This window comes from Macaca fascicularis, chromosome 1, assembly GCF_037993035.2.
Source record: "Macaca fascicularis isolate 582-1 chromosome 1, T2T-MFA8v1.1".
NCBI classification, from domain to species: Eukaryota; Metazoa; Chordata; class Mammalia; order Primates; family Cercopithecidae; genus Macaca; species Macaca fascicularis.
This window is the reverse complement of record NC_088375.1, coordinates 177,532,509-177,545,758: the sequence shown is the minus strand read 5'-3', so window position 1 is coordinate 177,545,758 and position 13,250 is coordinate 177,532,509. Positions and strand designations below refer to the sequence as shown.

Below are 13,250 nucleotides of genomic sequence, written 5' to 3'. Positions count from 1 at the left end.
TTCAATGTCTCTATCTCCAAAACAGTCCTAACAGCTCCTAGCTCACAGATTTCCTGGAATATCAAAAAGCAATAATTCCTGGCACATAGTAGTACTGATTAGATACTAAGGCCCCCTTTGCTTGTTGGTATCAAGTAGCTACCAAAGAATTCCCCTGGTAGAACACGGCTGTAGGTAAAGAAGGATGGAAAAAGCCAACATACATGTTCCAGGAGCATTTCCACTTGGGGCTGCTGATGGTGACTTTACATGACAAATGAAAAAGAGAAGGACAATCCATAAGGTGCTATCTTTGGGGAAAGAAAAGTCCCATCTTAGCAAGCATGTTTTTCTTGTGAGACAGGACTCTGGGTCAAGCTCTGAAAAACTGCACTCAGTCTAGAGTGGGCCTGCTGCAAGACAGCACCTTCAGGACACTGACGGGCTCATCTCCCCACAAGACTATTCATGGCCACTGCTCAGAACTAACAGAAGCTCAGGAGACAGCTCTGGTTAGGGAGTCAAAAGATGTGGATATAGGTCCTGTTATGGACTCTGTGCCTGATATTAGCCTCTTGACCTAGTAAGTCACCACTGGAAATCTGGAAACCAGAGAGTCAAACATTTTCTTGGATGCCTATGCTAGAGGTTCTTTTACCTATCATATAATTTAGTCAATATCACAATCCTGGGAAGTAAGAATTACCTCCCTCATTTTACAGATGAGGCAACATAAGGCCAGGGGATCAAATGACCTCCTAGAACCTAAAGAGACTAATAAGTCATAGAACTGAAAGTCAAACAGCGATCTTTCTGATTCTCAAGGTAGGAATCCTTCTACTACAATCCTCTCTTCTCTAAGAGCCCCTTTTTGAGAAACAGGTTTTTAAAAAATGACCATGCAATGATGCATGCTACAGATATGTCCAAAAGTTTATGAAAATAGCTAGGTAGAACCAACAGCTTCCAAACTTAATGGTGAAGAGGAACCCAAAAATGAGAATAATGTTCACATTTCTCACCTCGTAAGAGTGTGGGGACACTTAAGCAAACTATGCATCTACTGCACTTGGCACAGTGTGCAGGGAGGGCTCAGTAAATAACAGTTATTCTTTCGAGAGCTAATATGATATGATTAAGCAATACCACGTGCTAGGCACTGTGTGAAATGATTGACACAGGCATCCTCAAGGGAGTCATAAGTAGGCAGCATCTCAATGGAGGAAGTTACATATAGAGAAAAGGGCAGGCATGACAAGCAAGAGTCACAGGCTGCCCTGTCCAGCCCAGGCGTTGCTGTGAGAATCAGATGTATGATGTACATGACAGGGCTCTGAGAACATTCACACAGCACGGTACATGCACCCAACGTTATGACTGTGCTCTCCAGGGAACATGTAAAGCATATGTGTAAATGCAGCAGGCTTCAGGCATGAATTCTGAAAACCTTAGAATGCTATTCCAGAAAGCCCCATGTAATAAGCCTAGTGTCCATTCCCCATTCTCAGTTCTAGGTAGTTACCAGGTATATGAACCAAAGGGAAAAAATTCATTCTAAGTTTCATTTTTTTCCCAGTTAAAAAGGGGAGTACAAGTATCTTTCTCTGTCCCGTTTTTGCCCAGAGACTGATTCCTACAGACTAGAACTGCATCCTCTGATCTCCTGAGCTTCCTTCTCCATGGCTCCAGTTGTGTTCCACCAATGCAAGGCACAGGCAGGAGATCAGCGGGTGGAAGGAGAGAGAGGTCAGGGCATTGCTCCCCATTCCCTTATCATCCTTCATTTGCATCTCTGGTAGTAGCTGTATTTTGTGTGGTGAGAAAGGCAGACTTTCTTATCAATTCTGCTCTTCCTGTGCTCCAGTAAATATATATCTTCCTAGGAGTGGCAATAGCTTCCCACTGTTGCTAGATTCTGAGTACCTCACCACCCCTCATTTGCTACCTTAAATCTACCCACCCATTGGAAGTTGCTCCTTCATTAAAGTACCGTCATCTGATCTTTCCGGGGTAGATTTTGGTTCTTTCAGGACTCTGACTGACATACCTAATGTTCTGCACCTAGCTCTCTAGGCATTGTTTTTGGAGACCTCATCCTTTTCCTTAACTTTAATTGCCACCATTTTGTTTCTGAAAGCTGACTAGTTTAGAAGTCAATGATGTGTGATGTGACTACTGGGTAGTAGCTTACTGGTAGGAGCTTAAGACCTAGTTTGGGAACTACAATAAATTAAATGCAAATACAAAACAGAATACAATTAAGGGCAAAACTGTGTCTTGTCAAACACAGGCTCTCTTGGTATCTGGGTTAGAATTCATTTTATCATAGATTAAATGAAGGCTGTGAGGCAAATACTTTAACTTCTCTGACCCTCAGATTTCTTCTTCACAAAACAGGGAAGCTAATACGTATCTCATATAATCAAAAGATATAATATATGTGAAAACACTTTGTGGATTGTAAATTAAAATATTACGATGTCAACAAATGATAATGATGATGATGATCATGATGCTCTGTTGGTAGACAGGCAATGGGTCACTCATGTTCATTATATGAATCCCCTCTCAATCCCCTACAATCCAAGAGAAAACTCTCTAATGCAAGAACATGCACCAGCTTCAGAGAGTCTAGCAAAGGCAACAGAATTTTTATTTCTCATATGGCCTAACGTGAGTAAGTGGGCCTTTTTGCAAGGGTAAGAGGCATTTTGTACATCTCTCTGACTTTCCTGGGCAGATGGCCAAATAGAGAATTGATCATTTATGTTTCTGTGTTTCCTAAAGAAAAACCACTGGGAGCTGAAATGTCAACATTCTTCTCAGCAACCTGCAAATAATGAAACACAATTGTCTGGAAATCAAGGACCCCTCAAAAAGTTCAGCACAGCTGACAGGAGTATGGTATAGTAGGACAAACTCTCAGGGCTTTGGGGACCTCATGGTTATGAGAGGTGACAGATGGAGCACTTCACGGCAGGACACACACACACACACACACACACGGTTGGCAGCCATTGCTAGGCCTAGTCCAGCTAGCTTAGGCCAATGTTAATCCTGAGTGAGAATGTTCAGGGAGCAGAGGCCAACTCCTGACTCACACCCACTTAGGCCTCAGGTTTCCAAGAAGGCGGCTGGCCAATGATGTGCTCTGTGACTGAACCTGGTGAATGGTCATCTCCCAGATGCTGGGAGCATGAGATCCTTTCTCCTCCTCAGCAGACTTGTGGCTCTGGATGAGAACAAGATCTCTGCATTTTCTTCATGCCTTTTAATTAAGATTTGTTAGAGTAAATCTCCATTTGCCAGACTTCATATTCACTGAGGAGGGACTTCAGCAATAATCAAGATCTTGGCCCTTATCCTCATCTTTGACTAGGGGACCCTTGGGATGGAAGGTGTGGCTCTATCTGATTGGAGAGTTTGAAGCAGCGGCTAAACATACAAAAATCAATCTCTTCTGGGGCTCTCTTTGTAATTTGCTGAGGATAGACAGATTGCATTCTCATCTGATCTTATGCACGAGTCACGGGTCCTACTCTGGGCAAGGGCAGGGGGTGGGAGAACAGGGGGATCTGCAGTTGTCCAACACCCCTGCAAACCAAGTGGAATAGCTCATCTCATTCAAGGATGCTCACTGTGACTGTGTATCTAAGTCACATCCTCCAGGCCAGGATTTATCAGGCAGAAAGATGGAGTTTGGAATTCTTCCTGTCCAACTCTTGTCTATTAATCACTCAGCTCTGAACCTGGGAGAAGAAAACTCATCATCGGACGACCGTAAAATTGTATAAAATTGCTTAATTATTGAAAAAAAAAAGATGCATTAACTTATTCCAAGGTGATGGCAAAATCATTGTTTTGATGTCTTTTATGCCTTTTTCTAGTATACTTTATAGTAAATACATAACTATTAAAATAAAGTTTGTTTATATAACAGCTTAACAAATAAAAAGAAGATATGTAAATGAATATCCAGTGTAGAAAATTAAGAGTTTAAAAACTCATGATTCTTAGAGCCACACTATAGGGAAACTTAGCATCTGATATGTATGCTAACCTACTAAAAAATTTGTACAGCATAAACAAAAATAATAACTGTGATTTACTCAGCATCTATGAAAGTAAAGGTGATGCAGATTTTATCACATTTTACATTTATGCATTTTACAGGTTTTAATACTTTTACACACCTAACAAGCTTTTTTTTCTTTTCTTCCTTTTACATTTGAAAATATTTCATTGACAAAGTTATATCTTCATGGGCTATTTGAAGATATATATGTGTATATATGCTCATATATATTATTAGATGAAGGAGAAAGAGTCCTAGGACAGGAAACTGTATAAATTATAATTCCAATTTTATTACATATATGTGTATAATTCATATATTATATATGAAAAACCACAAAAAGAACTTGCAAATTATACACAAAAATGTTGACACTGATTGGCTTTGTGGGATTGTGGATTATTTCAGTTTTCTTCCTTATATTTTTCTGTATTTTCAAAATATTTCATAATGCACATAAGTGAACTCTGTAATCAGAAAAATAAATTATATATGTTTGAAATACATATGATATTTGTAGACTTCTTGCTAAATCATTTATTTTTTCAATGTTTTATAACTTTTTTAAAAGAAACAATATATGGACATCAGAATCTGAGAAAACTGTTATTTTTGTATACTCTTAAGGCTGTTTAATAAAATTTAATAATTTATTTTGTATATTTAAAAAATTTTTAATTTCTGGCTGGGCGCAGTGGCTCACGTCTGTAATCCCAGCACTTTGGGAGGCCGAGGTAGATGGATCACGAGGTCAGGAGTTCGAGACCAGCCTGACCAACACGGTGAAATCCCATCTCTACTAAAAACACAAAAATTAGCCAGGCCTAGTAGTGTACGCCTGTAATCCCAGCTACTCAGGAGGCTGAGGCAGGAGAATCGCTTGAACCCGGGGGGCGGAGGTTGCAGTGAGCTGAGATTGCACCACTGCACTCCAGCCTAGGTGACAGAGCGAGATTCTTTCTCAAAAAAAAAAAGAAAAAAAAAAAATTCTAATTTCTTTCTTCGATTCCTCAGAGAAAAGGCTTCTTTATAACATTTAAAATCAGAAATCTCTTCATGATATCTCCAAATCCCAAAATATAATTACATTTTACTTTAAGGATATTATTTTAAAGTGTTTGGGGTACATTAGTAGAGATGATAAGAATGAATAAAATCAACTTTTATCTTAACATCTCTTACCATACGGCAAAAATACATATTATTTATTCAAAAATAAAAAGGTGGCAAAATTCATAAAATGTGGGGGATAAAAAATGTGATAATTTTGTAATTTTATTTTTTCAGGAGTTGCAAAATGAAAATAAAATGGAATAAAATGTGATACACTCAAAAATTGTAAAACTGGGCCTACCAAAATATTTCCACATAGTAGGTACTCAGTAAACATTTGCTGAATGATTGAAATCTCTTCCCAGTGAAAAAATATGGTGATTCAACAGTAAGCCAAGTAATTTACCAATAAATGAATAAAGTTATTTACAATTATGATGGTAATCATTTCTTTTCCTCATTCACATTAAACACAAAGTATTTAAAAGAAAACGTTTGCATAGCACCTTCAGTTTCATCATGGAATCCTGACATAACTTGTCTCCCCGAGCTGCGGAAACTTCATCAATCCCGATCAATTTGGCTTTGTACCGGACCCCTTCACCTTTAAACCTCTTTATCAAAGTGGCTTCACTGCGATCCTGACCTAAAAAGAGAAAAAGCAGATTCAAATATGTAGTTGTGTAGACCCCAGTGGCTTTGAGTATCCACAATTCCAAGATCCGCTGTCTGGTTTCATATACATTCCCAGAAAGTCAAATCACTGGACCCAGGAGAAAAGAATAGTAGTATCCCTAGATGCACATTCTGACTCCATCCATTTAAGTCCTGAGACAAATTACTTTTCCTTTCTGAGACTCAGTTTTCTCAGGTAGGGAAAAATAAGTTAAAAATAACCACCCCAACAGGGTATTATGATAAATCAGATAACATGTGTGAAGCATGTAATTCAGGGTTTGATAAACAAAAGATATTCAACAAATGATAATATTCACCCACTAAGAGTTCATGTCTGAAATTGTTGTTAGAATAATATTAGCACCGAGTCTCTGGCATTGCCAACATTCAATAATAGCTTGGCCAGGGTCCAAGACCCTCTTCCCACCCAATTCCACAAGCAGTTTTACAGTGAAACTCCAGAGTAATGACCTGAGGACAATTATCAAAAAATGGTTTTATGCCATCTCTTCTGGTAAGTCATGTGTGCGGGGAAATAGGCTTCCATGCTACGTGCTATTGTGTGTCTGCCCCTTCCAACAGGCTCTCTCAATAATTATTAAGATAATATTTTGCTAAGACACATCAACCAGGAGCTCAAGCATATCTACATGAAGTGAGGACAATAAAGTTAACTCTGAACTGAGGAAGCGCTCCATACCAGATGTTCTATAAACGTTATCCCCACTCTTCACAAGCAAACCAGTTCCATTTTCCAGATGATGAAGTTGAAGATCACAGAGTTTAGGTAGTTTGCCCAAGTAAACATAGTCTCAAATAAGATGAATACATAGGAACTCAAACCCATCACTAACCTCATCATACTTTGACTAGTCAGAGGTCTGGACACTGTACAGTTGGTTCTTAAAACCCGGAGTGTCCTATCTGTCTGCTATTCATCTCCTGTAATATCATTAACTTCAATTCTTGATTTCTCCTTCATCATGCTTACCTCATTCTGTCAGAAACACAGAGCTGAGGACATTAGAGATAATTCAGCCTATTTCTCTCTATCTATAGATGTGCAAACTAAGGCCTTTCTATCTTGTGGCATTGATAATTATCAGAAGACATGCTTAAAATGGAAAAACACAACAGCAATCACTAAGCATCATATAGTACATTTCTAATGACAAAATACAACTTTCATTTCATTCATTTATACATTCATCCCTTACCGAGCATCTCCTCTGTATCAGTGCTACTATTCATTGGCAATAGATGAATGAGACAACGTCTGTGCCCTTAGAAGCTTAAGTTTTTGGTGGCTGCAAATACAAATGTATCTGCATTACGCTAGGTGTGTAAGAAGGTTCAAGCTTTAGAATCAGACATCCTCGTTTCCAATCATGGGTCCCTCTCAAAAGTCAACTAAACTGTCTAAGCCTCCCTTTTTAAAAGTGTTGGATGGGCCGGGCTCAGTGGCTCACGCCTGTAATCCCAGCACTTTGGGAGGCCGAGGCGGGCGGATCATGAGGTCAGGAGATAAAGACCATCCTGGCTAACACGGTGAAACCCTGTCTCTACTAAAAATACAAACATTAGCCGGGCATGGTGGTGGGCGCCTGTAGTCCCGGCTACTCTGGAGGCTGAGGCAGGAGAATGGTGTGAACCCAGGAGGCAGAGCTTGCAGTGAGCCAAGATCGCACCACTGCACTCCAGCCTGGGCGACAGAGCCAGACTCCATTTCAAAAAACAAACAAAAAAAAGTGTTGGATGACAATAAAGTATATACCTTACAGCATTAGCATGAACAGTAACTTCAATGAGATAGTATGTGTGAAGCATGTATTTACATGGTAAGTTTTCTACAAATGGTAGCTGTCACCACTATTTTTTTTTTTTTTTTTTTGGAAACTGTCTCACTTCATCACCCAGGCTGGAGTACAGTGGTGCGATCACAGCTCACAGCAGCCACCACCTCCCAGGCTCGGGCAACTCTCCTACTTCAGCCTCCCAAGTAGCTGGGACAACAGACACGCACTGTCATACTTGGCTATTTTTTTGTAGAGACGGGGTTTTGCTATGTTGCCTAGTCTCGGACTTCTAGACTCAAGCAATCCACCATCTTGGCCTCCCAAAGTGCTGTGATTATAAGCGTGAGTATCACCACTATTATAAACCCAGTAAAAGAAGCAAGAAGAAGACACAATCCTGGGGGGGTTGGAGGCAGAGAGAAGGAATGTCTGTCCAGCCAGGCCTGGACCTATGGTCCTGACTCCCAGATTTTTTTCTTTTTTTCCCACGACAGCCCTGCTGACTCCTTGTATATTAAAGCCTTCGAGTAATATTCCATAAAGCAAATACAACACATGGATGATTAGTCAGCAACTATAATCAGTATAATAATTAGGCCTCAGCATTCTGTAAGAGCAGATGTCAGAGACTAGAGCTAAGAACAATGGGACATTTGCCATAATACACCTTATATCATAGCTAAACATCTCTCTTCTTCAACATATGATACTATTTCAGTGCATAATAACATCTCTTTCACCACGGAGACTTCCCCAAACTTTAATTGTAATAACAATGCCAAGTAGCATTCATCACAAAGTATATTATATGCATCAACCTGTTAAGTCCAGAAAGTAATTGTAGAGGTAGGTACAATTATTCAGGTTTCATAGATGAGGCTCTACATTTAAAGTGTTAGAGGCCATGTAACTTGTCCAAGCTTACTGAGTAGAACCTGAACCTAGATTTGTCTCGTGTGAAAGCCCATGTTTGTGGTTTGCTTGTGTTCTGTGTTTTCAAGTCTGTTTGCCTAACCACCGTGATCAATTGCTTCTTTTCTACTCAACTTTCTTATAAAGCCCCATCTTTATCTTGTACCCAAACTCACCTGGCCCAAATCTGATGGTAGTCAATACATTGGCAGCATTAAAACTCCATGGAAGGATGGAGAGACAGCTTGAAAATGGAACAGATTCCAGTCATCAGTCATCTCTAAGAAAATGTCTATGAGTCAGATACAAAGACAGCCTTAAGAAACATTTGTCAGGGCACAGAACTCTGCCGAGAAAGAAGATTCATAAGAGACGGCAGAACCATAGCAGGTGAACAAGGGCAGAGATTAATAAGAAAATATTAGGCCATTTAGAGGAAAGTAGGGAGCCCAATTTAGATTAGGACCTAGGGCCAAGCTAATTTGTATGAAGGGCACTTATGCAGTAGATAATCCAGTTTCTCATTAAATGCTTCACCATTAAAAGGGTAATTTTTCATGAGCACATCTTGAGCAAGGTCTCAGTTATATTAGTTAAGAAATAAATAACAGATATCAGAGCCATAAGGCTTTAATTCTATCTGAGGCACATACAATATGAAGGTGTTAGGAATAGGATCAATCTTCACGCATTTTAGGTCACCATGAATCCCAGCCTAGGTTGCTGAAAACAGCACTGACCCTCTGTTTCAAGCTGGACAAGAGAAAGACCACACGTTTAAGGAAAATCACCCATATGGTCACTGTTATTGAGTTTTTAGTACAGTTACTGTGCCAAGGGTTTCATGTGCAATTTCTCATTTAATCTTCTCATTTGCTCTTGAGTTAGGCTCCATAATGAGTCCTCTTTTACAGAAGACAACACAAACACCCAAAGTCCACAGCATAACTTGAATGTTTAAATAACAGTTATATTGAGATATAACTTACATACCGTACAATTCACCATTTCAAAGTATACAATCCAGTGGTTTTAGTGTAGTCACAGAATTGTATAACCATCACCGCTATCTAATTTTAGAACATTTTTGTCATCCCAAAAAGAAGCCCCGTACCCATTAGCTGTCACTCCCTATCTTCCCATTCCCTCTGGTGCGAAGCAACCACTAATCTCTTCCTGTCTTTATAGATTTGCCTATTCTGGACATTTTATATAGTTGTTATCTTATAATGTACAATTTTTTTGGGTTTGACTTCTTTTACTTAGCAGCATGTTCTCAAGATTCATCCATGTTATAGCATGTATCAGTAATGCTTTTTTTGCTGAATATTATTCAATTGTGTGGTTATACCACATTAGCTCATACACCTTTGGGTTGTTTCCATTCTTTAGCTATTATGAATAATGCTTCTATGAACATTTGTGTACAAGTTTTTGTGTGGCTGTCTGTATTCAATTCTCTTAAAATTATTCCTAAGAAAGGAATTGTTGCATCATATGGTAACTCTATGTTTAACTTTTTGGAGAACTGTCAAATTGTTTTTCCAAAGTGTCTGCACCATTTTACAACCCTCCTAGCAAAATATAAAGTTCCAGTTTCTTTACCAGATGTTCTTCTCAACATCTGTTATTGTCTGTCTCTTTTACTTTAACCATCCTAGTAGGTGTTAAGTGATATTTCACTGCAGCTTTGATTTGCATTTCCCTAAGGAGTAATGATGTTGAGCATCTTTTCATACGTTTGTTGTTCATTTGCATATCTTCTTTGGAGAAATATCTATTCAAATCCCAGAGCCTCTGTCTGAACCTAGGTCTTGTGTAAAATTTCATGGTCTTAACCATTAGACTATGGGGCTTCCTGTGACCTACCTCTGTGTTCTGTTACAGAATTTAGCCTCTTTTATTTGTGTCACAGCTACTTGAGTTGCTGTCTTATGGATAAACTGGCAGATGTCTTACTCTTAAAGACAAGTAGTTCACAAGTACACATGCCCTTCTCATGCCTTGTATCATTTAATCTTCCAAGGTTACTGAAAACCACCATCGTTATTATTTTATGGATGAAGAAACTGGAGCCCAAGAGGTAACTAAAGTTACTTCAAGTTGAGCTTGGAACAGAATCTCATCCTGTCCTACTCCAAGGCTTGAGTTCTCCCACTGAGAGGCAATAGGCCTTAATGGTCTAGAACATGAGCTCTGGATTCAGAGGACCTGAGTTCAAGTCCCAGCTCTCCCATCTACCTCCTTAGTTGTATAATCGTTGGTAAGTTCCTTCACATGTCTGCCACAGTGTCCTTATCAGTTCAGTATAGATACTAACGGGTTCTCCCAGTATTAAAGAAATGACAAATAACGCACAAGACAGTGAGTGACTGGCAAACAGTAAGAGCTTAATCAATGTTGGTCATTGTTATTTGGGTGATCATACTTTCAGTTTGTCTGCCACAGTCCCAGAAACTTTTGTACTGACACTGTTGTTACCAGCATCCCTCATTACTCTCAAAAGTATTCCAGTTTGGTTAACAGACTGTGTGGTTACCCTAATTATATGATCGTCATTTGTATACTGTCCTGCCTTAGTGTTCTTCATGCTAGGCACTTTGCTAGCTTCCAGTGGTACATGGGTGAGCAAAAAGTGTCCTCTCTCCTGCCCAGAGGAAGCCACATTTCAAAAGGCATCATATATAATTTCTCTACCCCTTAGCACTATATGACACTCACAGCTCTGGTCATATTCTGTTAAGCAATGTGTTTTCCTAAGGGGTGGAGAAACTGTATTTGGTAGGGAGATGATTAAGAAGAGCTACAGAGGAGAGATGGCATTTGAGTAAGTCCTTGTGAAAAAGCAGGGGTTCAAGAGGTAGGGAAGAAGGTGAGAAGATTTCCAGATAAACAAAAAGTACAAGGATATTTGGAGAACAGTTAGTAGTTTGCTTAGACTGTTTAGCGATCCTAATTACCTTCTGGAATCACCTTGGGAATTTTTAAAAAATACCACCCCAGAGCCCAGAGTGGTGGAGTGCACCTGCAATCCCAGTACTTTGAGAGGCCAAGGAGGGAGGATTGTTTGAGCCCAGCAGTTTGAAACCAGCCTGGGCAACATAAGAAAACTGTGTCTCAAAAGAAAAAAAAAAAAAACCACCACCTCGCAGATTTTGATTAGATGGGTCTGGGGTGAGCTGGGGCCAATGAATTGTGCTTGCAGAGCACAGGACTAGAGGGCATGGCTAGAGTGATGCACTCAAAGGGCAGCCAAATCATGAAGCATCTTAGAAGCCAAGTTAAAGCCTTTGAACATTGTTCTTTAGACCACAGGAGCTATTAATGATCCACGCTTGTTGTGATGATTAGATTAAAAAGAACATTATAGCAACATGTAGGGAAGTATAAGGCTGCAATTAACTGATTCATTCATTCCTTTATTTGATATTTATTGAGTGTCTACTGTATATGTGTTCTAAGGTCCTCCAGATACTGCAGGGAACAAACATATAAATATCCCTGTACTCAGGGAACTTACATCCTAGTGGGAAGTCAATGGAGTTTTGCTGTAATTTTCTAAGTTAAGTGTAATGAAGAATCCCCTGTAAAAACCACAACAGCAACAACAGATTCCTAAATCCCTTCCAGTGAGATTCTGCCCCAGTGGGAGGGACCAAGTAGATGGAGTTGATTCAGATATAAGTAATCCTCAAAGATCACTAGAGAACAGCAATTTGCTTATGTAGAGAATCCCTTGTAAGATGATATTTCTTAGACTGGGGTCCTCAGAATAAAACTTTCCAAAGTTTCAATTTGGGGTTTTTTACCAGTTGTGAAGAAAAAAAAGGTATTAGTAATAATATATTTCAAAGATACTTTCATAGACTTCAACTCTGGTTTCTTAAAAACCTGAAAATTTCTTTTCTAATGTTTATTATTTATTTATTTATTTATTTATTTATTTTTGAGTCTCGCTCTGCCACCCAGGCTGGAGTGCAGTAGCGTGATCTCTGCTCACTGCAACCTCCACCTCCTAGGTTCAAGCGATTCTCCTGCCTCAGCCTCCCAAGTAGCTGGGGTTATAGGTGCTTGCCACCATGCCTGGCTAATTTTTGGATCTTTGGTAGAGATGAGGTTTCACCATGTTGGCCAGGCTGGTCTCGAACTCCTGACCTCAAGTGATCCGCCTGCCTCGGCCTCCCAAAGCGCTGGCATTACAGGCGTGAGCCACCGCGCCGGGCATCTTTTTCAATGTTTAGAAGGGATCTCCTGGCCGGGCGCGGTGGCTCAAGCCTGTAATCCCAGCACTTTGGGAGGCCGAGACGGGTGGATCACAAGGTCAGGAGATCGAGACCATCCTGGCTAACATGGTGAAACCCCGTCTCTACTAAAAATACAAAAAACTAGCCGGGCGAGGTGGCGGGCGCCTGTAGTCCCAGCTACTCCGGAGGCTGAGGCAGGAGAATGGCATGAACCCGGGAGGCGGAGCTTGCAGTGAGCTGAGACCCGGCCACTGCACTCCAGCCTGGGCGACAGAGCGAGACTCCGTCTCAAAAAAAAAAAAAAAAAAAAAAGAAGGGATCTCCTTAAGTGTGAGAAATACTACTCGGTATCATTTGTGGCTGTTTGGGTGAGTGTGCCTCTGGCAGGTCAGGAGTGCCAGTGCGGTAGGAGAGGGTGCACCACCTCCTTAACACTTTCCTACTTGGCTCAGAGGAAAGCAATCCTGCACTGAACGTTTGAAGATTTCTGCTCTGATACACCTGCTTCACTTG

General features: G+C 40.2%; 1 protein-coding gene across 50 annotated transcripts in view; it reads right to left on the bottom strand.

The window, feature by feature from the left end:
- DAB1 (DAB adaptor protein 1) overlaps nucleotides 1-13,250 on the bottom strand; it is a 1,247,092-nt gene that overhangs the window by 143,828 nt on the left and 1,090,014 nt on the right. For all 50 annotated transcript variants that reach the window (XM_065521819.2, XM_065521824.2, XM_074005785.1 and 47 more), the window contains one exon: nucleotides 5,614-5,753. In XM_065521819.2, coding sequence (XP_065377891.1) covers nucleotides 5,614-5,753 — 140 coding nt within the window. The remainder of the gene's footprint in view (nucleotides 1-5,613; nucleotides 5,754-13,250) is intronic.